General features: G+C 43.2%; 1 protein-coding gene across 1 annotated transcript in view; it reads left to right on the plus strand.

Annotated features, from left to right (window-relative positions):
* Positions 1-5,626: 5,626 nt before the first annotated feature.
* Positions 5,627-27,604, plus strand: part of LOC124594592 — a 79,070-nt gene continuing 57,092 nt past the window's right edge. The window contains exons 1-3 of the mRNA XM_047132964.1: positions 5,627-5,697; positions 9,496-10,143; positions 16,298-16,650. Coding sequence (XP_046988920.1) covers positions 5,686-5,697; positions 9,496-10,143; positions 16,298-16,650 — 1,013 coding nt within the window. The 5' untranslated portion in view covers positions 5,627-5,685. The remainder of the gene's footprint in view (positions 5,698-9,495; positions 10,144-16,297; positions 16,651-27,604) is intronic.

Here is a 27,604-nt window from a genome sequence, read left to right on the forward strand (position 1 = left end):
AGTGTAGACGCGTCCTCAGGTTTATAACTGTTATATTTTCATGATGTGAATGGACAGCTACGGAGTCCCAACATGGATAACTTCCCGAATGCAGCGACTCCGTAACTGCCATCTGTATCATGAAAATATAACAATAATAAACGTGAAGATGTGTCTCGTCTGGGATGAAACCGTTAGTTGTGAACAAAGCAGTTTTTTACAATTTTGCGGTTTTTGGAATCACCCAAGCATTCCTTACATTTTAATCATTATAACGTTTAAGATAATTTCAATGTTTATTGAGAGTTGCGTGTTTTTTGCCATTTTTCAGAGTTCTGAATTTAATTTTTAATTTTTTTTCAAATTTTTGTTTCTTTGTAGGTTAATTAACGATATTTGTTTAAATGATCTTCGAAAATATCTCTGAGCTGTGGTTTTCCTCCCCAGAAAGTTGTCTGTACCTATAGAACTGAACAGATAACATACCCACCACGCAGCACTGGCTAAAGACCAACAAAGTGAAAGCGAAGATGACGATTTGTGTTAGAATATACAATAGCGCCGTGCTTAACGCCAAAACTGGGGCGGTACATGGTTACGAAAGCCAAAGATGTCACAATATTGTTGAAACGAGGATGATATCTAGCAGATCTGCAAGGGCGAAGAAATCTATTTTCATTACAGTGCTAGTACTAAACACTGGCTTGTAACTGTGGAAGAAATCCCAGAGATCGTACGTCTGGAGAACTGCACAGAATGAAAGGGAAACGCCAGAAGAAACTAAAAGCGCCTGTATCGTAATTTAGTATTAAAATGTTAGAAGATAACTAAAGAAGTAAGTTCGAAAGTGAAGATATGCTAAAACTAAAGTGCGAATAATAAGTGTAGTTACTGAAAAAGAGTTAAAAGAAGGACAGTTTGGTGGGTCATGTGCTACTGCATACAAGACCAGCTAAAGTTGCGCAAGGTGAGACAACGTCATTTTCTGAGGGGTAAAAACTAAGCGGTTCGATTATGTTTCTGTCAGTTACACTCCTGGAAATGGAAAAAAGAACACATTGACACCGGTGTGTGAGACCCACCATACATGCTCCGGACACTGCGAGAGGGCTGTACAAGCAATGATCACACGCACGGCACAGCGGACACACCAGGAACCGCGGTGTTGGCCGTCGAATGGCGCTAGCTGCGCAGCATTTGTGCACCGCCGCCGTCAGTGTCAGCCAGTTTGCCGTGGCATACGGAGCTCCATCGCAGTCTTTAACACTGGTAGCATGCCGCGACAGCGTCGACGTGAACCGTATGTGCAGTTGACGGACTTTGAGCGAGGGCGTATAGTGGGCATGCGGGAGGCCGGGTGGACGTACCGCCGAATTGCTCAACACGTGGGGCGTGAGGTCTCCACAGTACATCGATGTTGTCGCCAGTGGTCGGCGGAAGGTGCACGTGCCCGTCGACCTGGGACCGGACCGCAGCGACGCACGGATGCACGCCAAGACCGTAGGATCCTACGCAGTGCCGTAGGGGACCGCACCGCCACTTCCCAGCAAATTAGGGACACTGTTGCTCCTGGGGTATCGGCAAGGACCATTCGCAACCGTCTCCATGAAGCTGGGCTACGGTCCCGGACACCGTTAGGCCGTCTTCCGCTCACGCCCCAACATCGTGCAGCCCGCCTCCAGTGGTGTCGCGACAGGCGTGAATGGAGGGACGAATGGAGACGTGTCGTCTTCAGCGATGAGAGTCGCTTCTGCCTTGGTGCCAATGATGGTCGTATGCGTGTTTGGCGCCGTGCAGGTGAGCGCCACAATCAGGACTGCATACGACCGAGGCACACAGGGCCAACACCCGGCATCATGGTGTGGGGAGCGATCTCCTACACTGGCCGTACACCACTGGTGATCGTCGAGGGAACACTGAATAGTGCACGGTACATCCAAACCGTCATCGAACCCATCGTTCTACCATTCCTAGACCGGCAAGGGAACTTGCTGTTCCAACAGGACAATGCACGTCCGCATGTATTCCGTGCCACCCAACGTGCTCTAGAAGGTGTAAGTCAACTACCCTGGCCAGCAAGATCTCCGGATCTGTCCCCCATTGAGCATGTTTGGGACTGGATGAAGCGTCGTCTCACGCGGTCTGCACGTCCAGCACGAACGCTGGTCCAACTGAGGCGCCAGGTGGAAATGGCATGGCAAGCCGTTCCACAGGACTGCATCCAGCATCTCTACGATCGTCTCCATGGGAGAATAGCAGCCTGCATTGCTGCGAAAGGTGGATATACACTGCACTAGTGCCGACATTGTGCATGCTCTGTTGCCTGTGTCTATGTGCCTGTGGTTCTGTCAGTGTGATCATGTGATGTATCTGACCACAGGAATGTGTCAATAAAATTTCCCCTTCCTGGGACAATGAATTCACGGTGTTCTTATTTCAATTTCCTGGAGTGTATTTTCAAAAGATCATTACTATTATCACAGTTTCGTGCGCCCCTAATACTGATTACATAAATTATCAATAATTACATTTTTTCAGCTACTACCATTAATGCAGTGGAGTTACATGTTCGTCACATAGTCCAGCCACTACATACATATCTTGTGATTTGTTCCGTACATTGCTGGTGATAAAGGTGAGACATACAGGTAACAAATGCTATATATTTCAAGAAAACGTCTTCTCCAAGTTGTTGATAACACCAACGTTAGTCCAGAAATTGCTTCATTATTCGCTACAAAACGAATAAATGAATTAACTGACAGCATAACACATTAATAACTACATAAAGGCTACTATAGTCCTGTACAAAGAATTATTATTATTATTAGTATTACTATTATTAGAGTGGTTTAGACACAAAGCATTAACAGCCTGAAGTCGCTCAATTTCTGTCAGTTCAAAAGTAAGGAGTGCAGCAAACAAGTGATTTGCAAACAGTCAGTATAGTGTACACATCTGAAGCTGTTTGATTTTAAATCGGGTAGTAGTGTGAAGGTCAAGCAAGTACCACAATGGAGAGGAGTAATAAAGGAAAAGAATGTTTTGTAACAAATTTTTACCACCACTGTGCTTTCTTATCTGAGAAGGAATTATGGGTAGCACTTGCGATACCAGCCGGCCGAAGTGGCCGTGCGGTTAAAGCCGCTGCAGTCTGGAACCGCAAGACCGCTACGGTCGCAGGTTCGAATCCTGCCTCGGGCATGGCTGTTTGTGATGTCCTTAGGTTAGTTAGGTTTAACTAGTTCTAAGTTCTAGGGGACTAATGACCTCAGCAGTTGAGTCCCATAGTGCTCAGAGCCACTTGCGATGCCACGAATAGCTTCATCATTCATTCCAACACACACACACACACACACACACACACACACACACACACACACGAACTAAATGTCATTCATCTTTCAACATTTTAAAAATAAAAGTGTTCCAATAAATGCCTTTCATTCCACAGTTTAGTTAGTGCTAAAGTTCGTGATAATGTGGGGACGGGGGAATGTCTGGGCTAATGTCTGATTGCACTCAAAGGTAATGAGCTAGACGGTGGCGTGATCGTCGATGAGGCTTTAAAATGCCCTACGCGCATCGGCAGAGCGTCTTGTCACCTCCATTAGCTGCTGGACGAGGTAGTGATTCTCGTGGAACAGCGGGGGAGTCGTTCGCATTTTCATAGTAGCTGTTTCCAATATCACTTGCATATGGAAGGTGTTATGTTGGCAGAAGAGCCAACACCGTGTTATGAATGGAGGCCGAAATGCACGCGTTTTAGCTCACGCAGGCTGGCGTGAGGAGGGAAGAACTATACTGACGTGAGGTCTGGAACATGACAAGGAATTGGAATTCAGAAACCGAACGTAATTAGTTTCATACTTAACTTTAATCCATTGATGATGAACGTCGCTCCTGACGGTACATGATTCACAATATTATCTGTTCAGAATACACTCATAGTACCTGAATATGGCGCCTTGCTAGGTAGTAGCAAATGACGTAGCTGAAGGCTATACTAAACTGTCGTATCTGCAAATGAGAGCGTATGCAGCCACTGAACCATCGCTAGCAAAGTCGGCTGTACAACTGGGGCGAGTGCTAGGGAGTCTCTAGACTAGACCTCCCGTGTGGCGGCGCTCGGTCTGCAATCACTGATTGTGGCGACACGCGGGTCCGACGTATACTAGCGGACCGCAGCCGATTTAAAGGCTACCACCTAGCAAGTGTGGTGTCTGGCGGTGACACCACGGAAGGATGTTTGAGTTATAATTCGAGTTTGAAATGAGCACTGACAGGAAGGTACTATGCCTATTAGCTCAGCTAATTCGCCATATTGCTTGTGGATTTTAACCGTAGCAAAAGAAGGGAGAACACTAACTTATGAACGGTAGGTTTCACGGTTTAATACGTAAACACTTGTCATCATTAATATTAACGTGTCTCATCAGTTAATATTGGTCAGTAGTCTGACGGTGTTTGAGTGCATTGTGTTCAAATTTGTATTTCGACGCGCAGTGCGTCGTCAGATAGTTCCCCGACCTTTCAGTATTTTGTTTTCTGAGTGCCGTTAAGTTCTGTGTACTCATGTTTATGCCAACTGGGGCACTGTGTTTAAAAATTGTATGTGAACGGGTGCCATTATTCGTGCTAAATTTTTACTTTAAATTGTTTGAAAAGCAAATACATGATTACAGCCCTGCCATTGTTAAGATTAATCATGTCTTTCCAATAGAGCGAGAGATCTTGGCTAACCTGCGATTCATGTAACGCAAGATGTTTTTGAATTTATGGAAAGTTGATTTAATCCTTCAATGCCTGACATTTTATCGGAGTATTGGTACAATATCGTTAACTCGCAGTTAAGAATATAATTTTATTCAATGGATCCCTGATTTAATACATCTTTTAGCTCCGTTATTTGGTTTTCAGATCACAAGAAAGTATTTCTCCTGCCTTTAGAACATAAAGTATATTGTTGCTTATTTCAATTTTTATATAAGTTTTATAATTCTTTCTTGTGTATGTGATAGATCACTCAAGAGTGTGATCCTCTGTGTGTCATAATAAGAATGTTTGAGAAGGCAACGTTTTGGAAGGCGGGACCAAGTGGTTGTTTTTGAAGCTTTTGTGAGATGTTATACTCCATAAACGCATTGTACCTGAGTTAATATTTAACTGTATATGTCATACAGAAATATTCTTGTTTCCCTTGGTGGTATTTATTTTTGTTTTTCAAATTTGTAAGCTGGACTTTCTATTAGAGATATTTTCTACAATAAAATTACGTAAAAAATTGTACGTGTTTACTTCTCGGTATGTGCGTTTGGTACCATCCACTACTGAATTGACTGTGCATCCTTGTGATAATTTTGAGATAGCACACTCGAAGTCTAGCAAAAAAAAGCGCCAAACTGCGCTTCTAGTGAAAACTTCCGTAATCCGGGAATTCCACCCGGAGAACGCGTGTGTTAGTGTTAACTTTCAGCCAAGGAAGTGCTGTCTCGTACAATACGCTGGCGGAACAGAGCATGGCGTGCAATCTGCACCATCATGTTCGCCAAACCGGCTGCTGCGCCATGCTCGAAGCACTGCGCTACGTTTCGCTAATTGCCCGTTTGGTGGGGGAGCCGGAGGCAGCCCTATATAAGACGCAGAGAAACCACTCGGCAGCATCAGTCATTGCCTGCTCGCAGCCGACCATCTTCAGCAGCAGCAATGAGGATCCTGGTAAGTAGTAGCCACTGGTTTACAGTCATACATTTCCTGATAACTCTAGATTTCTAATTTGCTGTGTCGTTCTTGAGAATGAACTTACTTCGTACGTACGATGGTAGTTTGATAAGTCTGGTAAAAAGCAGGAGAAAATGTCTATTTCGTAAACAACTCACCTACTTCTCGATATAGTCTCCTTTTAGGGCTATACACTTGGTCTAACGATCCTCCAGTCTTTTCATCCCATCAGTAAAACAGGTACTGTCAAAATCTGAAAAATACTCGTTTACTGCAATTATCACTTCCTCATTTGACGAACATTTCTTCCCAAAAACCCAAGGATTCCAGTTAGTGAACAGGAAGAAGTCACTTGGTGCTACATCTGGTGAATAATGTGGAACCAATTCAAATCCCAATTCATGTACTTTCACCATTATTATCGCTCATATGTAGAATGGTGCATTACCTTGGTCAAAGAGTCGTTTTTTGCGTGCAAATAATCCTTTTCTTCAGCCATCGTAAGTTCCAAGAGATCCATCAAGGAAGCGTAATAGGTTCTAGCTATGGCTCTGCCATTTTACAAGTGAACTATGAGGATTACTCTTTGAGAATCACAAAAGAAACAGTGGCCATAACCTTACCAGTTGAAAACATGGTCGTTGAATCCTTGGCACACTTTCACCAGCTTTTGTCAATTGTCTTGACTGCCATTTGGACATTGTTTGGTAATGATGGACCCAGCATTCATCAAAAGCCACATATCGGCGCAAAACGTCTTGCGAATGGTGATTAAACGTCGCCAGACACTGTGCTGAAATGTTCTGCCATATTAGTTTTCGATCGAATGTGAGCAATCGCGGCACCGACCTCGCGCACTCATTTTTCAAAGCCAATTCTCAGTCCAGGGTATTATGCACCCTCTGAACTGAAATGCTTACACTCTCAGGAATCGAAGAAATGTTTATTCAGCTGTCTTTCATTTCATATCACTGGTTTTGTCAGTGGTTTTCTTTGTGGGACGTCACTTGGATGGCCAGAGCGCGCTTCGTCTTTAGTGCTAGTACGACCACTTCTAAATTAATTAATCCAAAAGTAAACAGTCTTCATTGATGGTGCAGAGTCTGCGTGAACTTCATCAGTTCGTAGTCCAACCCTTTGAATTAAAATGTTTTGTATCAGCACGTAACCCGGTTTTCTCCATTTTCAGTCTCAGTCGACTCACTGAGAAATTCAGACGGATGTCAACAAAGAATTGTGAGTTGTACTATGTTGAAATTCTTTAAACGATCCCTGGCATAATCACGCAACAAAGATGTACCATGCTGTCATGAAAATTTATCAGACCTATCAACCCAACCTCATGCACCAGAAAAAAAGACCTGCATCCAAATTTTTGCAGTTTTTTTCAGACCTTAAAGTATAGCCTCAGAACGGCACAGCTTTTTGTGATGTATCTTGTAGTAATACAGAATACTAGATGATAATTTATGGTGAGTTATAATAGAGTCATTGGAGGCTTCTTGTTTTGCTTTTCAATGAAGTTTGAATGCTGTGTTTTTACCGCAATTTAACTGCCCATAAAATGACAGTCTTTAAGCTTCCATACATGAACGTCCAGTTCAGTACTGCATATTCACAATTAGAAAGAGATACACGAATCTGATCGGAAAGTTTATACAATGCGGTTTGCACAAGCAGTGACCAAGTGAAAAAGAAGTTTTGAGGTTTTATTAACACAGATTTCTAAACAAAAAAGCAAGGCAAAACATGGTTATAAAATTCAAGATAAAATCAAATGTTACAATTATTTGAATTAACTATTATGGCTATAACTCTGCCGATGGATTCGAAGGACTATTTCACTGACTGAAAATGCATTTTGAGTGAAACAGGTCCCTCCTTTCCGACGACATGGTCGTGGTGGTCTAGCAGAATCCATCTCGGGAGGACCGGATTCAAACCTGGATAAGGGTGGGGATTTTTCTTCGTTCCAGATCCTTCAGTTAGGGTTCAGGCCCAATTAGAAATCTGTCATAATTATTGCCATGGATCTTCCCCGGGATAACAGGCGGCTAGCATGTCAGACTCGCCAACCCACCCCCTCCTAGTGCCTAGTGCCACAACCATCCTAGAATTTCTGCTCTCTAGCTGCAGTGAGGCCAATAGCGCGGTCACAGGCTTGCGCTGCAGACTTTACCATTGCTTTGCCTTTTACCTTTAAGAGCAGAATGTAATGTTTCTGTAACTGGAAAACAACTGTGTTTTAACTCACGTTAATTGAGCGATGTTAACGGTAGCCGAGATTCATGACATTAGACTGAATTACTAGAACAAATACAGTTAAAACCCCCTTTATACAGCTTTATTTATGCCAAGAGGTATTCCCAGAATTCAGACATCCGTAGTGGGGAATCATACAGGGTGTCAAAAAGAGTCTAAAAATGGTTTATTAGTATTTTCCGCTACCGGTTACTTTTATTTGTTTTTTGTTTAGTTTAACAAAATTAAAACAAATAAAAGTGACTGATAGTGGAAAATTTGTAATTATTGAAATTTTTAAAATACTAAAATTCTTAAATTATTTATATTATTAAAATTATCAATTATTACGAACTTCATGGTTCCAAAATGTAGCATTTCTGGCCTCAAGTAACAGACTGAAAATAATGTAAGTGTGTTTCAGGGCAGGCTGAGCTGAGAAATAATAGTTACGAAAAAAATTTAACACGTTGCGCAGTTTACTAGTTAATCTGCATTAAACTTAGCCAATCTGGCCAGTGCACGCCAAGATTCAAGCGGCCTGCCAGAGTTGGTGTCGCCAAACGTGCGCTTGGGCATGATTTAGTAAAATAAGACAGCGATACAAAAATGGTGTATGGCACAGTAGTAAGGATCAAACCCGAGCCAATGGCTGGGGAATCTCGTGCATTATCATCTACGTTATGAGAACAAGTGACGCTAATTGTATCTGGCTGGCCCCTTGGATCTGCGCGCAACGGCCTGATAGGCTAACTTCAATGCTAATTAACTAGGCGCAACATATTGAGTTATCTTTCCAAACAGTTACTCCTAAGCACAACCTACCTTCTAACACATTTACAAGCTTTTAGAACTCTTTATATTCCGCGTGTCTCTCCTTAGAGTAGGCAGGCGCATTTTCTCATATGATACGTCCTGTTTCGCTTTTGCAGTGTGCAGCTGGAGTCATCAATTTTATGTGCCCATTCGATATAACGGTATCGAAATAGTCTTGCGTGATATTTGTTTTATCGATAAGTGTTAACAGGGATAGTAAAACACGAAGAATAACAAGTAGTCTCCACCTTGCAGCAGCGCCGCTCATTCGCTACTGGAGTACTGGTTATTCTTAGCTACCCTCTCTGTTAGTGCATATCGATAAAATAAATATCCCAATAGACTAATTTTGAGAGCGCTCTATCGAATGAGCAAGTACAACAGGCTTTAAAAAACATTTTCTTTGTAATGGAAACAAACCGATGCTTTCCATCGACAATGAGCGTTGCACGATAGACGAAGTGAGCTGTGTTTATTTCAAACACGAAACTGCAGATGTCTGCCGAAACACCACAGAAAATGCTCCTGACTACTCTTAGGAGATACATGCTATACGTACTGCGTCAATCGAAGACAGAGTAATATAAAATATGCTTGGTTGCTGTATTTCTTCGCCTTTTAGTTGAAAGATTTGATAATATGCTGGCAGATAGCGAATGAGTTGTGTGACCTGTCATTATGATTAAATGCTGGTAAACATAATTCTTTTGACATAGTTTCCATTAATCTGACTTTCAGGTGTGCGTGTTCCTGTTCGGACTGGCTCTTGCCGAGGAGAAACAAGTCGAAAAACGCGGTCTGGTTGGATCCCTGGGCAGCTACGACCACGGAATAATTGGCGGTTATGGTGGTGGCTACGGAGGTGGGTATGGAGGCGGCTATGATGGCGGCTATGGTGGAGGCTTTGGAGGTGGCTACGGAGGCGGCTATGGAGGTGGCATCAGCTCGGCTGTTGGAGGCGCCAGAGTGACCAACATCGCCATCACCAAGCAGGTCCCCGTTCCATACCCAGTAACAGTCCAGCGTACTGTCCCAGTACCAGTCAGGGTTCCTGTCACGGTGCCAGTCAACAGGCCGGTACCGGTGCCCGTCCCACAGCCGTACCCTGTCCCCGTGCAGAGGCCAGTCCCAGTACCCGTGAGTGTCCCTAGCCCAGTCCCCGTACCAGTACCACAGCCCGTCGTCGTCAACCAGCCGGTACCTGTCGTCGTGGGAGGCGGAGCTGGTATTGGCGGAGGTCTCGGAGGCGGCTATGGCGGTGGCTATGGCGGCGGGTTCGGTGGAGGCTACGGTGGAGGCTACGGTGGTGCCATCGGCGGTGGCTACGGCGGTGGTTACGCTGGAGGCATATCTGGAGGCTATGGAGGCTACGGGAAATACAGCCACTAACATCAGCAGCTGACCCCAACATCTCAAACAATACATGACACCAGAGATTCATCTTTCATTCTTCATACCTTTTTGTAACTATAACAGAAAATAAAGCCAAATGATTAAAAAAAGTTAGTTGTTTCGTTTTTGGATTACGGATTTGAAATAGAGCAACTGCAAATGCAGGATGATTCAGACAGAAAGAACAGATTTCAGTTGTATATTACAGACAAATTATGGAAGATAGAAACACATTGCACATATCAAGGGATAGAGGAAGGTTCAAAGTGTTATGTTCTCATAGACACCACACCATACATTCAACATGAACACGATACGTTGCTCGAGAAATATCTAGACAGAGGTCCATTTCATTCAACAAACGAATCAACAGGTCTCTGTCTACTCAGCATGAGCTACATGCATTGCTCAACAAAAATCGAAACGATAACCCAAATCTTTCCACAAACGAATCAACAAGTCCCTGTTTAGTCAACAGGGGCTCAACGTGTTGCTCGAGAAACATCGAAACTGTAGTCCATTTCATTCCACAAACCAATAAATACGTCCCCATTCGTTGAATTCACTTCTTCACCCACTCGATTTCTAAGATCCTGAAGAGTAGCTGTCATTGGTGGGACGAAACCCTGCCTTTTATGTATCCCCAAAGATAAAAATCGCAAGGTGTGAGGTATGGTGACCTGCGAGGCCTAAAAACAATGAACAAGGTCTTGTTGTCCATCACTTCCAATGCAACGTTGTGGGATGTTGTTGTTAAGATAACGCTAAACCTCATCATGAAAGTGAGTCGGGACGCCGTCATACATTAAAATAAAATCATTAGAATCTTCGTGAAGTTGAGGAAACAACTAATTTTGTATCACGCCCTCGTATGGCATTCCTGTCACAGTTTCCTCCAGAAAGAGGAAAGATAAACTAGGTGCACAGATATGGCACGGAACACATTAAGTTTTGCTGAGTCTCTTCCATGTTCCACGACGGCGAAAAGATCTTGTGACGCTCAAATTTTTACATTATGGTGGTTTACTTTACCTGACAGATGAAACACCGATTTTTCCGAAAAGATGAGTCGTTTCAGGAAAACTGAAATCCGAAATTCGTACCATCTATTACAGTTACCGCTACGAAAATGCTGCAATAACTACAGGTTGTATGGATTCACATACAGACGTCATTTCAGAACATGCCACACTGTTGTTTGAGAAAGCTGAAATTCGAGGCCTGCCCGTCTTGTGGACTTCCGAGAACTCCGTGTGAACGCATGTCGGATATGCTCGAAATTTTCATCAGGTGTTTATGGATGACCAAAGCTCTTCCCTTTGGATATGCAGCCAATTTCGAAGAACTTTTTACGCCAGTCATAAATCCGCTCGTGCAGAGGCGGTTTCTTGTTGAATCGGCGGCGGAATGCACGCTGCACTGGAAGAATGAATTGAGTTCACGCCAATCCCAACGCACAAAATAATTTCGCTGGTGGCGTAGTCGCCATATTGTTACAAACAAACAGCAGCGCAACTATGTCAGAACTTTAAACCTCCCTCTATCCAGTGACATGCACAATGTGTTTCTATCTTTCACGGTTTGTCTGTGTTAAACAACTGAATCCGTTCTTTCTTTTTTGAATCAGCCTGTAATGTATTGAGCATTTCCAGAAACATTACAAATAGTATCACATTCATCTACAGCAGCAACAACTGCTGGTTTATCTCACTTGATTGAACACAACGTTTCTTTGTACTTCCGGGCACTCTAACGAAGCGGTCGCCTTATTTCAGTATAAATATACATACACCTGAAATTAGCGAATTTATTTCAGCTTTTCATCCGTGAAAATCGAAATCACTTTTAGAAAACAAACTGTGTGTTCATTCGTACTCTTTTAAGAAGGCAATCGTGAGAAACTGCAGTAATGTCGATGGATTTCAGATGAAAGTGTGGCTATAACGTCCTGAAACCAAGCACTTTATTGTATCACGTGCTGTCAGCAGATTTTTATACTCAAAAGAATTACCTTTGCGTACTGAAATACCTTTTTACTGACAGCAGGTAGGTTTTATTGATGATTCCAGTACACTGCATTATTCCCCATACTTCTTGTTAAAAAACCCCATAATTCAACATAATCTCCATCCAATGCGACGACTTTGCCCCTTCTTACTGGGAGCGCTTGTGTGCTCGAATTGTTTTACTCTGCCGGTCGATGTAGGAGACAACGTCTCACTACATCAATAAACTACTCATCATCCACGTTCTGCTCCCCACAGAGTGCATCCTTCATTGGGCCAAACCGATGGAAGTCGGAAGGTGCAAGGTCTGAGCTGTAGGGTGGATGAGGTTCTGTCAGCTCCTCTCGGATACGCAGTCTCGCGTGAGACCTTGCGATGTCCTAGAGAAGGAGAACTTTGTTTACATTTTTGGGGCAGCGAACACGTTGAAGTCGTTTCTTCAGTTTGCTGAGTGGACCTGTGTGCAGTCGGCCGGTGCGAGAGAAATCGGATAGTTTTGCGCGAACTTGTTCAATGATGACAAACGCTCACTGTTAGGTCTCCGCAGACCTTCTTGAATGCTCTGGTTTTCCGCCAAAAGAAACTCAATGAAGCTCTCTGCTTGGCACTCATCTCCGTTACAGGCTCCAATTTTGAAGGCTAATACAGCGCTGCCACCTACCGGAACTTCATGAAACTGCAGAGGCTAAAGCGGGAATATTCCATGATGTCCCACAACAAATTCTGCATTTTGTCAACCGAAATTGGGTGAGAAAAAAAAGTGTTATATTGCTTACTGAACGCCTCTCGTACATAAGTACCTGAAAATCGCCACTAAAATAGCGACATAGCTCTTCCCAGTCAACATGGAAATAAATATCAATGAAAGTGGCTCGAACGTATTTACATATATTTCGAATTAGATCATTGGCTAGTTCAATTTCTTCTGTCAAAATTGAGTTTTTGTGTTTTTTTTTTCACTAACACATGTAATCTGGTGCATTCACTTAGTCTAGAACGCGTAATTTCGCTTCTTCAATTGTAGCTTTCCCGAGACGTAAAATTTGTGTGGTAAACTGCAGATATTACTCTACTCACAGATGTTTCGTGAGGGAAATCTTTTTCTGCGTAAGATTTTTTTTTTTTTTTTTTTTTGCGTACCAACTTTACATCTCGACATAAGATAGTTGTGTCCATAACTACCATACCTGTGGCGAACCGTTACTAAGGACACCATTGGATATTACTTCCACCTTACGAATAAGTGGAATATAAGTTGCTACCGTACTTTGCAGACTATTAGGAGCACTTTCCCCTTCGAAAAACTGCCCGCTAAATTCGGGTGTCTTGTAGTTGAAATTAACATAAAAAAGTCCAGTGTTTGTAAAATTCCCACCAGTCTTTTAAAAATGGCCCCATATTCGATGCCGCGGGGAACCTACTTTTGTCTGGAACATCGGATTAAACTGGCAACAGCAATGCACCGATGCGACGAACGTGAATTGCAGATATTGGCAAGCTTGATAACACCGTCCACCTCCCGGCCCGCCATAACAAACCCAGAACATTATTTAGCCTACGATGCGTCACTGCAGTCTACGGTGACAGTGGACTTGAATTGAAAGTGATTTGTGCTATCGGTAACAGTATCATATTCTTGTTAGTAGCTAGTTTCGTAATGGAAAACGGATGAGGGGTTAACCACAACATGAATTCACATCGGAGGGAACTTTAAAACGGCCTAAAATCAGACAAACGTCTCAGTGGATAAAACCGCTGTGGCGCAGAGTGCTCAGCAGGCAACATTGGGTTAATTTGCCAGCAGCAGTGCGCCGATGCGACTAACATGAGTTGCCGGCATTCGAAGCTTGCTAACACTGTCTCCCTCCTGGCGTCACAAACCCAAAACACTGACCTATGATGCGTCATTGCAGTCTGCGGTGCCAGAGTACTTCAACTGAAAGTTATTTGTGTTATCGGTAACAATATAATACTTTTTTTAGTAGCCAGTCTCGTGATGGAAAAAAACCGAAATGTATTCTTATGATGTGGGCTACAAACTGAAAATAACTGCACATGCAGAAGAACATGAAAACAGAGAAGTTGAGCGTCGTTTCCGCCTTCCACCAACAGAAAAAACCATTCGCAGCTTGCCAGCTAGTAAAGAAGAAAAAAAGTGAGGAAGACTGAATGTGCAAATAGAGGACAGGATTGAATGCAATATGGCCAAAACTAGAAGAATATGGTTTTCAGGGACTGTAAAGGACACTTCGTTTTTATAATAGAAGAAATAATAAAAATGTCATTTAGAAAAAGTGCTTAAAATTAAGACCCGTTTTATACCCCTTAGTGTCTTAGATTCTGTAAAATACGGAAAATGTTTATAATTTTCTTCTGCGATGTAAGTGAAAAAGGTAGCTTGGAAATGGGCTAGGGGGTAATATTAGTTTATAGCTAAATCATGAATAATAAAAGCAGCCTACGCAGATAACTGACTCCCCTCAAGAAACTCACAGCGTTTGTGGACCCATGCGTACAAAGGTCTATTAATAAAAAAATGTGTTATCACATTCTCACGAAGAATAAAGGGAGACACATTTTCTTGGTCAGTAATAACTATCGTGTGAACTTGTATCCATGTAAATCATTTTAAGTTTCTTAAAGATGGCTTACTTCTCTAAGGAGCAAGCATCGGTAGACAAGTTCTTCAGTTTCAGGACAGACATTCTACAACAGTATATTCCGAGTCAGCGTTTTCCTTAGTTCTGGATTAAATCCCTTGTTTAAAATGTGTTTGCTTAAAGATGTTTGCACCTCTTTGGCACTTCTTAGTTTAGCTGTGACTATGACAGTCATAGTGAACACGTACAACTGAAGGAAAAATAGGTTACAGTTCTGCAAGTTATACGATAAGCAGAGTGATTCCCTAGAGAACGAACTTTTTTTTCTGTTTGATGCAAGGATACCAACAAGAAAATTTACACAAAGAAGATCGGTTCGGAAAAGTTCCTGTCAGACTAGCTGCTGAAAGTCAATGAGAGTTAATAGTTTTCTCTAGTTAAACCTTAAGATAGTTGTAATCTCTGTTAACAGGGAAAGGTTCCCCGAGTGGCTTGCTGAAATAAGAACCGCTATGCGCTTACCATCTCTGCAAATAGTTCGAATGCTGAAGACAAAAAACTTGTGACATCAGAGATCGTGTTTTGATACATTCTCATTCAGAATTACAACACTGTCTCTCCGGCCTCAGGCCCCTCCATATCCACCGTTACTAGGCTATACTTGGCCTCCACCTCCATCATGGCCCCTTAGGCGCAGTGTTGAGTGATGTAATCGTACATTTTTCACAAACAGTTTTCAAAAAATGTTATTCGAAACGTCGAGGAATTTGGACTGGTTAAGCCAATAGGCTTCCCCTCAATGTATCCTGGACGTCTTTTGCTATCGTAAGGAAGTACTGCTAAACATTTCCAAAGACGCACTTTTCATATTAACTCAGACTGATTTGTATCATTTAAGTTAAGAGAATTAAACAGGTTGCGACGTACGTATTTGGCGACACGTATTATTACTAGAAATTTTCAGTGCATAATTTGGATAATCTTCGATACAATTTTCGTACCAAATTGGCATTAGTCATTACCATTCTATCTAATGATCAGCGTACCGGGTGCAATAAAAAATAAACATTTTGATATATTTATTTATAGTCTACATGGAAAAGCAATAATGCCGCCTCTCAGTTTCACTTAGTTTCGCAGATAAACGGCTTAACTTTCTTTAATGGTGTTATTTACTGTCACAGTCACATAGGATTTCTGCGAGAAATTAACGGTTTGCGCCGTCACCGGACATCTTTACATCAGCCGAGGGAGACAGCAGTTCACTCCCAAACACTTTGAGGAAATGAAGGAAACCACCTTCTTATGACCTCAGGATAGCCGGTGACGCCTGAAACCGACAACGCTTTGTTGACATTATATGTGACCAGTGTCAGAAAACAAAATAATTCTTAAAAAGAAATCTAAAAAAATCACTTTTATCTCTAACAGGGCCGTGATGTTAATTCTACCGATTAATTGTTAAGACTGCTGCAAGAAGATAGCTGTAAGTTCCATCACATTTGGAGATAAACAGATGGTATGTCCTAATACTTTTTTCAGGTGTGCTTGCTCCTGTTCGGGCCGGCGCTAGCTGAGGAGAAACAAGGGGAGAGGCGTGGATTGGACGGCCACCTGAGTAGCTATCGTGGCGGTGGAAACCGATCGTCTACCGACCGCACACTCGGCACCAGCAGCGCCATTAGTTATGGGAGCGGCTATGGAGGCGACTACAGACGCGGCTATGGAGATGGTATCAGCTCTGCTCGAGAGACCAGAATTGCAATCACCAAGCAGATCCCAAGCCAGTACCCAGTAATAGAGCAGTCCACTGATCAAGAGACAACCACTGCTCCGATCTACTTACCAATAATAGTGGACTACCCACCGTACACTGTCCGTCTGCCTATGAAGAGGCAAGTCCCAGTTCCCGTCCCTGTCCGTCACACATATGTTGTACCAGTAGCTCAACCTGTCCCCATGGGAGGAGGTGGCGCTAGCGGTCTCGGAGGCGGATACGGTGGCGAATTTGGTAGAGGCAACGGTAGTGCCTTCGCTGGTGGATAGGGTGGTCACTACTCCGGAGGCATCTCTCGAGGCTATGGACTCTACAGGCAACACAACCACTAACATTACAAGTTGAGCTCGACATATTGAAAAAAAGTGATGCTATATTCAAGTTTTTAATTTCTTTTTTAAATGTAACACAAAATAAAGCAAGCCATAAAGCAAAGTATCATTGATATTTAACTGATTTTATTTCAGCGAGGTATGGCACCTTATCCAACTTGTTCAGTGATCCACAACCAATCCCATTTTTGTTTGGAGCTTGACCACTAATTAATTCTGAGTGATACAAAAGTCTCGGAGCTTGAAAGTGAGAATTTCTTTCGGCTATTAATTTATTTGAGACATGGGTTATCATTATGATTCATCTACATAATACAGAGATACCAAATTCATTAACACTTAATCTAAGAATACGTCCAAACACGTAGACTGTGAACAGATCCAATGGACAGTCTGCGGTGGGGTGGAGGACTGAGAGCTACATAGGCCTGTAAGTATCCCTTAAATCCAGCCTAGTCGTCAAATATGACGTGTCTAGGAAAAATGCTTTCTTGAATCGCTAGACAAGATAAAAACAAATCGTAATAATGAGTTTTGTCACAAAATGAAAAAGATTACAATAATTAACTTTGTGATTACACAGATATGAAGCTAGCAAAAGGCGACCTACGAATTAAACAAGCTAAATAAATGTAAATGTCGCGTGACTAGGGCCTCCTGTCTGGCAGACCGTTCGCCGTGTGCAAGTCTTTCAATTTGACGCCACTTCGGCGACTTGCTCGACGATGGGGATGAAAATCATGATGATTAGGACAACACGACACTCAGTCCCTGAGCAGAGAAAATCTCCGACCCAGCCGGGAATCGAACCCGGTCCCTGAGGAGTGACAGTCTGTTGTGCTGACCACTCAGCAACCGGGGACGGACATAAACAAGCTTCTTCAATATAAACGATTCCTGTTTTTAAATTTTTTTTGTCATCAGTCTACTGACTGGTTTGATGCGGCCCGCCACGAATTCCTTTCCTGTGCTAACCTCTTCATCTCAGAGCAGCACTTGCAACCTACGTCCTCAATTGTTTGCTTGACGTATTCCAATCTCTGTCTGCCTCTACATTTTTTGCCCTCTACAGCTCCCTCTAGTACCATGGAAGTCATTCCCTCATGTCTTAGCAGATGTCCTATCATCCTGTCCCTTCTCCTTATCAGTGTTTTCCACTTATTCCTTTCCTCTCCGATTCTGCGTAGAACCTCCTTACCTTATCAGTCCACCTAATTTTCAACATTCGTCTATAGCACCACATCTCAAATGTTTCGATTCTCTCCTCTTCCGGTTTTCCCACAGTCCATGTTTCACTACCATACAATGCTGTACTCCAGACGTACATCCTCAGAAATTTCTTCCTCAAATTAAGGCCGGTATTTGATATTGGTAGACTTCTCTTGGCCAGATATACCTTTTTTGTCATAGCGAGTCTGCTTTTTATGTCCTCCTTGATCCTTCCGTCATTGGTTATTTTACTGCCTAGGTAGCAGAATTCCTTAGCTTCATTGACTTCGTGACCATCAATCCAGATGTTAAAGTTTCTCGCTGTTGTCATTTCTATTACTTCTCATTACCTCCGTCCTTCTCCGATTTACTCTAAAACCATACTGTGTACTCATTAGACTGTTCATTCCGTTCAGCAGATCATCTAATTCTGCTTCACTTTCACTCAGGATAGCAATGTCATCAGCGAATCGTATCATTGATATCCTTTCACCTTGTATTTTAATTCCGCTCCTGAACCTTTCTTTTATTTCCATCATTGATTTCTCGATGTACAGATTGAAGAGTAGGGGCGAAAGGCTACAGCCTTGTCTTACACCCTTCTTAATACGAGCACTTCGTTCCTGATCGTCCACTCTTATTATTCCCTCTTGGTTGTTGTACATATTGTATATGATCCGTCTCTCCCTATAGCTTACCCCTACTTTTTTCAGAATCTCTAACAGCTTGCACCATTTTATATTGTCGAACGCTTTTTCCAGGTCGACAAATCCTATGAAAGTGTCTTGATTTTTCTTTAGCCTTGCTTCCATTATTAGCCGTAACGTCAGAATTGCCTCTCTCGTCCCTTTACTTTTCGTAAAGCCAAACAGATCGTCACCTAGCGCTATCTCAATTTTCTTTTCCATTCTTATGTATATTATTCTTATAAGCAGCTTCGATACATGAGCTGTTAAGCTGATTGTGCGATAATTCTCGCACTTGTCAGCTCTTTCCGTCTTCGGAATTGTGTGGGTGATGCTTTTCCGAAAGTCAGATGGTATGTCGCCAGACTCATATATTCTACACACCAACGTGAATAGTCGTTTTGTTGCCACTTCCCCCAATGATTTTAGAAATTCTGATGGAATGTTATCTATCCCTTCTGCCTTATTTAACCGTAAGTCCTCCAAAGCTCTTTTAAATTCCGACTCTAATACTGGATCCCCTATCTCTTCTGAATCGACTCCTGTTTCTTCTTCTATCACATCAGACAAATCTTCACCCTCATAGAGGCTTTCAATGTATTCTTTCCACCTATCTGCTCTCTCCTCTGCATTTAACAGTGGAATTCTCGTTGCACTCTTAATGTTACCACCGTTGCTTTCAATGTCACCAAAGGTTGTTTTGACTTTCCTGTATGCTGAGTCTGTCCTTCCGACAATCATATCTCTTTTGATGTCTTCACATTTTTCCTGCAGCCATTTCATCTTAGCTTCCCTGCTCTTCCTATTTATTTCATTCCTCAGCTACTTGTATTTCAGTATTCCTGATTTTGCCGGAACATGTTTGTACTTCCTCCTCCCATCAATCAACTGAAGTATTTCTTATGTTACCCATGGTTTCTTCGCAGCTACCTTCTTTGTACCTATGTTTTCCTTCCCAACTTCTGTGATGGCCCTTTTTAGAGATGTCCATTCCTCTTCAACTGTACTGCCTACTGCGCTATTCCTTATTGCTGTATCTATAGCGTTAGAGAACTTCAAACGTATCTCGTCATTCCTTAGTACTTCCGTATCCCACTTCTTTGCGTATACAAGTGCTATACAAGTATACAAGTGCTAATCTAGAAGCTACTCTTCAACCGGGCCGCGACCACTCCGGCGTGGCGCTTATGTTCTCTTCTCCTAGGGGCCTCTGCTGTCGCATTGTCGTCCTGGAGAGGCGTCGGACAGCTTACGATAGGCTGACGTCTTCTTCACAGTCCTGCTCCATCGCTCTCCACAGGAGTGCTGGCTCTTGACTTTACGCCGTAACATCCCCCCCCCCCTCACACACACACACACACACACACACACACACACACACACAAAGCAATGGACCGTCGCCATATAAGGAGCACGACAAGGGGAGGGGAGGCTGGAGCGTGGACGTTGCGATGGATTGGAAGCTGTTGCTGCAGGGGACGACAGAAGTCCAGTCGTACTCCTATATTTGTCCCCCAGAAAACGCTCAAAATGGTACGCGTCGACCTCCTGCTTCATTCCTGGTGTTTGCGGTGCGAAGTATAGACATCTGCTGCTTTGAGGTTCTGACAAATGGTTCCGCTTCGCGTTTGACGAACGGTGCACTAGTTAAATTCTGTATGCCATTGCGTTCACAGAATGTTTCAAATTCATTTGACGTGAACTGAGGGCCATTGACCGACTCTATGACTGCAGACAAACCTTCAAGGCACAAAACGCTGACGTTGTTGAGTTCATTGGCAGAGCAAAAGGAATCTTGTTATAAGAGTCTACCGCAATCACCCAACGACTGTTCCAAAAAGATCCCGTGAAGTCTATGCGCACACGTCGCCATGATGATTGCGACGTAGGCCAAGCGGAGAATTTTTGTGGCGAAGCGGACTGAGTTTCCGCACATGCGTGACACTGTGACGTCATCTGCTCTATTTGGGTGTCCATACCCTGCCAAGTACCGTGTCGACGGGCTAACTGTACGAACAATCCCTCAGTGTCCTTCGTGAAGTAACTGCATCACTTCTTTTGCAAAGTTTTACGGATCAACATACGTGACTGTCCACTGTCATTTTGAACCAGAATCACACCTTGCTCTAGCGAGGCTATGCCAACGTGCAAAGTATCGGCGCACAAATAATTCTTTGTGTTATGCAATGAGCGTGGCCAAGATACGCGGCTGTATTTTAGCAAGATGGTCAAATCTGAATCAGCTTCCGCGACCTTTGCAATTTTGTTATAGTTCAACGGAAAAGACAGAATCAATTCAGAGTCCTGAGCATCGATGTGACAACAAGATGCAGCAGAAGCTTCAAAGCCTGTGTCAGGACCAATGTGTCCGCATTGTCATGTTCGGCTGTCGGACGATACACAATCTCGTACTCGAATTGAGACAACAACAATGCCCATCTTTGCAATTTTTTCGTAGTTTGTGCAGAAATCGGTTCCGTCGGATGAAACAGCGACTGCAATGGCTAATGAAGTAGAATTTTCAGCTATACAAATAGTGGCGGAATCTGGTAACACCATACACAATAACGGATGCCTCTTTCTCTATTTTTGAATTGTAACACTGACCTTTGAACAACATTTCTGATGCGAAAGCAATAGGCCTGTCTTGGTGATAACCAAACCTGTGCGAAAGCTTTACTCCGATTCCGTAAGAGGAAGCGTCAACTTGCAACACAACTAGTGTGTCAGGATCAAAGTGAACCAAGCATCGATCACTTAGCAATGCATCTTCAAGTTTTTTAAAAGCTTCTTGGCACTCATCTGTCCAAACAAAGGGACGTTCTTGCGACGCAAGCGATGTAATGGAGCTGCGATTTGTGCAGCATTCGGTATGAACCGAAAGTAATAGTTCATTTTCCATAAGACTGACTGCAATTCTGTGACATTGTGAGGAACTGTAAGATAACGTATGGCTAACAAATATGACTGAAAAGGATGTACACCTTGACTGTCTACGACATGACCAAGATATTGCAACTCAGGTTTAAAACAATCACACTTGTCCAGTGTACACTTTAGTCCAGCATCAGATAAGACACAATACAAAACATACAAGTTCGAATTGTGTTCTTCAGGTATACGACCTGCTACGGCAATGTCGTCCAAATAGTTTGGACAGTTTGTTACATGAGCAGTCAGCTGTTCCAAATATCGTTGGAAATTGGCGGGCGCGGAAGCACTGCCAAAAGGGAAACGTAAGTATTTGAACAAGGCTAAATGAACGTTCACAACACAAAATTTTTGAGATTCTTCACCTAGTGCTATTTGAAGATACGTGTCGCGCAAAAAAATTTTTGAAATGCGTCTAGTCTGTCCATCAGATCCTCTAGGCGTGGCAATGGATAAGCGTCAATCGCAGTTTGTGGGTTGAATGTAGACTTAAAGTCAACACCGAGGCGAATCCGACCGAAAGGTTTGGGGAGCAAAACCAGTGGTCTTGCCCATTGACTAGCGTGTATGGGCACAATAGCTCCACCATCTTGCAATTCTTTAAGTTCACTAGCAACTTTGTCCTATAATGCAATGGGAAGAGTTATGGCCCGGCAAGATTTCGGCTGAGTATTGTCTTTCATAGTAATATGTGCAACAGAATTGTTAGGCTTGCCTAAACCTTCAGAAAGAAGATCTGGGGATTCTTTCAGCAAGTTAGCTATACTGTCTTTTGTATTGAATGCAGTCACTGACAACACATTGTCCTGAATTTGGAAGTCAAACAACCCAAACGAATCAAGGTCAAACATGGTCTTACAATCGCTTGATTGTAGCACAGTGAAAATCACAGTTCACGTACACGAGCGATACGTGGCAGGTAGGTACATTTTCCGAGAATGGGAAAGCCATTATAAGCCGTCAGTTGCGTGCTAGTTTTAGACAGGCTTCGGGAACCTAACAGTTCGTATGTTTTACGATTCAGCAGTGTAACAGCGGCACCTGTATCCAATTGAAATTTCACACTTTGTCCACAAAGAAGCAAATGAATAAAAAGTTTGTTGGACTGGCGTAGCACTGAACAAACTGTTCGCTTGCTAGTTTTGCTAATGCCTGCAGCAGGATTTCAGTACACTACATTGATTACATGGGCGCTGTGACTAGATTTTTGTGAGTGAGCAGAATTCTGTTCCGTTTCTAACATATGGATTAAACATAACCTTACTTGCTACAGGCGTAATACTTGGCGTCTGTGCTGAGAGCATAACTTCACTCTGTTTGCCGGTTTAGAGAACTGTTTATGTAGCGTGGAAAACTGTTTATGTGGTATGGTGCACGCACGCTGTTGCTGTATACTGGGCCGGTCGTAAGCAATGGACGACTCAACCAGACAATTTGGTGGCTGCTCTGATTTATCAGCCGAAATGGCACCTGAATCCTACTGATCTACCATTTGCACTACAAGTTGAAATGATAGTTCTGACGGTTTCAAAATCTGTTCTCTAAGTCTGACATCATTTTCATTGTATACGATTGCCTCATGCAATACAACATCTGAATATAAAGCACCACCGAGCGAGGTGGTGCAGTGGTTAGACACTGGACTCGCATTCGGGAGGACGACGGTTCAATCCCGTGTCCGGCCATCCTGATTTAGGTTTTCCGTGATTTCCCTGAATCACTCCAGGCAAATGCCGGGATGGTTCCTCTGAAAGGGCACGGCCGACTTCCTTCCCCATCCTTCCCTAATCCGATGAGACCGATGACCACGCTGTCTGGTCTCCTTCCCCAAAAACAACCAACAACCTATAAAGCACCACAAGCACATTTGAATTTGCATTTCCTCGTCATACCCTGCAAATCACTTGCAATAAGTTTGTTCTGACCTTTTTTGCAATTAAAGAATGGGTACCTAAGTGCCACAACATTCACTTGTTGTTTATAATAGTTAGTTAGTGAATCTACAACCTTTTCATAGGAAAGTTGACTTGTAGTTGGTTAGGGAAAAATTTCTGAATGAGGCGAAACACTGACCTTCCCACCATTGCCAAAAATTAATGTAGTTTCACAGTACCTGGTGTGCTGTGAGGAATTATGTGGCCTTCAAACTGTTGCAACCATGTGAACCACTCCTTGTGTTTGTCGTTAAACTGGCGAAAAGGCAGTATGGCACTCGACGCTACAGTTGTTGCCTGTTGCACAGTATTGGTTGATTGATTGGCGAGTAGCTGCTGTACCGTGTTTAGCATTGTTAAGATTTGTTGGGACTGAAACTGAAACATCTGTGTTAGTTGCGTCGCATTTATCGCTTGCAGTTGAGGTGCCTGAGCAGGGGGTGGGAAAAGAGGGTTGCTCGTGTCAGGACAGGAAAGTGCGACAAACAGACACGGCAAGAAATAAAAATAAGCACGGAAGCAAAGAAAATTTCTGCAACGCCCACATGAAAACACTTATTAGCAAAAACACTACAAGAGATACTGTTAAAACATGTAAACACACCCCTGCAAAGAAAAGAAGAGGTAGTATCAGCGCTTTTTCTCTAATAAAAGAGTTTGAGGGTACTCCGACATGGGATATAATGCAGTGAAAATTAGTTGTAAGTGAAGCATGAGATACCACCCGTCTGCTTTTAGCCATGACGTCATCAACATGTCGAACTACAAAATAAATGGTGTCGCACTCTTCAGTTTACTTTATAGCTCAAATGAAGCATGCGACACCGAGAAAAACACAAGAGAATGTGGTATCGAACACTTCAGTTTACATCACCTCAAATGAATCATGCGATTTGAGTGTACGCATATCCGTTTAGTACTACCATCGCCCAATATTAGCGGGTGAAGGCAGTACATGCTTGTCGAACTGGCTGCCAGCGATTCAGTTGTCGAAAACGGTTGCCGCAGCTTCGAAATGCTTGAAACAGTCAATGACATCGCTTTTCCCACCAAAAACTGCAGTGGTATCGTTCGTATTGCAATTACCAACACAAAAATATGAAATAAAAGATTTACGTCCGTGAAATAAATCTTTGGCACTCTTCCAAGTTCTCAACAACGTAAGAAAGTTACTTTGTCGACTTAAAAGTTTAGGGGTAAGCATCCCCCAGCGTTCCCCCAGAAAAACAGCACTGAGTAGAATTAAGGCCCAGCAAGGCACGAAAGCTCACGAAAAATAAAATTTTGGTAGCCAGGCTGTGGGCTGCCGCTATGGGATCCGTTGACCTCTCGTCCACAAATGTTTAATTCAGCCTAGTCGTCAAATATGGAGTGTCGAAGAAACCTGCTTTCTCGGATCGGTAGACAACATACAAATAAATCGTATTCATTAGTTTTATTACAAAACGAAAAATATTTCAATATTTAACCTTGTGATTACACAGATGAGTCGCAAACAAAGGGCGACCTACGAAATAAACAAGCTTCTACAGCATAAACAATTTCTAAGTTGCTGTTATACAGCTGCCTGATTTTGAAGCTGCTCTTCAAGTGGGCTGCGACCAGTCGTTCGTGGCGCTTATGTCCTCTTCACGTAGGGGCCGCTGCTGTCGCGTTGTCGTCCTGGAGAGGGGTTAGTCAGCGTGCGGTTGGCTGACGTTTTCTCCACAGCTCTCTCTGCTCTAATGTTGCCGACAGGCGTGCTGACGTTTGCCTTTACGCCGTAACATTATCCGAATCTCCAGGTATGTGACAGTGGTTTCAGAGTACTATAATAGTTAAGTGTTGTCGAACTGGCCACCAAGAAATTCACTGTTACTGACTGAGGAAAAAATGTACAATGAAAAGGAACTGGAAATGATAGGGCCCCTAATAAGTTATCAATGTATACGTGTAGTCCGATGTATGGAGAAGACATGTGCTGGCCGGCCGAGGTGGCCGAGCGGTTCTAGGCGCTTCAGTCTGGAACCGCACGACCGCTATGGACACTGATTCGAATCCTACCTCGGGCATGGATGTGTGTGCTGTCTTTAGGTTAGTTAGGTTTAAGTAGTTCTAAGTTCTAGGGGACTGATGACCTCAGATTTTGATTGCTCAGAGTCATTTGAACCATTTGAAGAAATGTGCTCCTCTCTGTAGATCTTCGACAGAGATCATCACGTGTGGGGTGATTCAGTGGGGTGATTCAGAAGAAACACAAGTTTATCTTTCCTATCTGTATTGAAAAGCGGCTGGTCCCGGTGGAGGTTCGAGTCCTCCCTCGGGCATGGGTGTGTGTGTTTGTCCTTAGGATAATTTAGGTTAAGTAGTGTGTAAGCTTAGGGACTGATGACCTTAGCAGTTAAGTCGCATACGATTTCACACACATTTGTTTTTGTGTTGCCATGTGATCTTATGATGATAGGCAGACCTGGGAGACCACCTGAGTAAACAGTGAAGTGCATCTGTTGTAATAGGATAGACGCACTGCGTGTTCGACACAGTACAAGTATTTTTGAGAGTTTATGTTTGCACTTTCAATAGAACCAAGCTGTGATTTGGATGCTAAACAGTGCTTCTTGATTCGATAAAAATATTGTAACTGTTTCATAATTCTGCCAGGGACAGACAGAGCGGAGGCTGATTAAAAGTAGTGATTCTACAATTGCTCTTGTTATAGGCACTTCATTGTGCATAAGCTGACGTAAAACTGAGTCACCAAGCCAAGACACAGAGGATGTCCATAATTAAAGTTCCAATTTGAAAACGCTGTATATAGAGAATCTCTGCTCAGAATGATGTCAAATTGTAAGGGTTTCCATGCAGCTCAATTTTGCTTTATTGCTTTTGTATTCTGACGGCAATCCTTATGAACCCTGTTCACAGTTTTGCACATGGCTGCATGTTCGGACACCGCGAATAGTTACAATTGAAAGAAAAACAACCCACGGTCACTATATTTAAAAAATTCGTTTAAATATAGTGACCGAGTGCTGATTTGCTTTCAAATGTAACCCTGTTCAAGCTGTTTCAGAATTTCCACAAGAGACATCAGCGACGACTTCAGAACGCTTGCGTGAGACCAAACTAGTGGCCGGAACACCAGAGAGCGCTAGACCTGTTTCTGACGTCCAACCGTCCTACACTGAGGTGGCAAAAGTCATGGGATAGTGGATGGCGGTAGCACCGCGTGCACAAGGTATAAAACGGCGATGCTCCGGCGCAGCTTTCATTTGTAATCATGTGAAAAGGTTTCTGACTTGGTTGTGGCCGCACTAAGAGAATAAACAGACTTTGAACACGGAATGGTAGCTGGAGCATGTGTCATTTCATTACGGAAATCATTAAGGAACTCAGTACTCCGTGATCCACAGTGCCAAGAGACTGCCGAGAATACTGCATTTCAGGGCCTTACCTCTCACGACGGACAACGCAGTGGTCGACAGCCTTCACTTAACGACCGAGAGCAGCTGCGTTTGTGAAGAGGTGTCAGTGCTAGAAAGCAAGCAACATGGCGTGCAGTCGCAGCAGAAATCAATGTGGTACATACAACGAACGTATCCATTAGGACAGTGCAGCGAAATCTGGCGCTAGTGGACAATGACCGCAGGCAGCCGACGGGAGTGCATTTGCTAACAGCACGAAATCCCCTACAGCGCCTCTCCAGTACACGTGTCCTTGTAGATTGGACCCTAGGCAACTGTAAAATCGTGGCCTGGTTGGATGAATCCCGATTTCATTTGGTAAGAACTGATGGTAGGGTTGGAGTGTGACGCAAACCTCACTTAGGCCTGGATCCGAGCGATGTGGCGCAGTGGTTAGCACACTTGACTCGCATCCGGTAGGACGACGGTTTGAACTCGCGTCCGGCCATCCAAATTTAATTTTTCCGTGATATCTCTAAATCACTCATGGCGAAAACCGGGAAGGTTCCTTTGAAAGAGCAATACCGATTTCCTTCC

This window comes from Schistocerca americana, chromosome 2 (assembly GCF_021461395.2).
Source record: "Schistocerca americana isolate TAMUIC-IGC-003095 chromosome 2, iqSchAmer2.1, whole genome shotgun sequence".
Taxonomy (NCBI): Eukaryota; Metazoa; Arthropoda; class Insecta; order Orthoptera; family Acrididae; genus Schistocerca; species Schistocerca americana.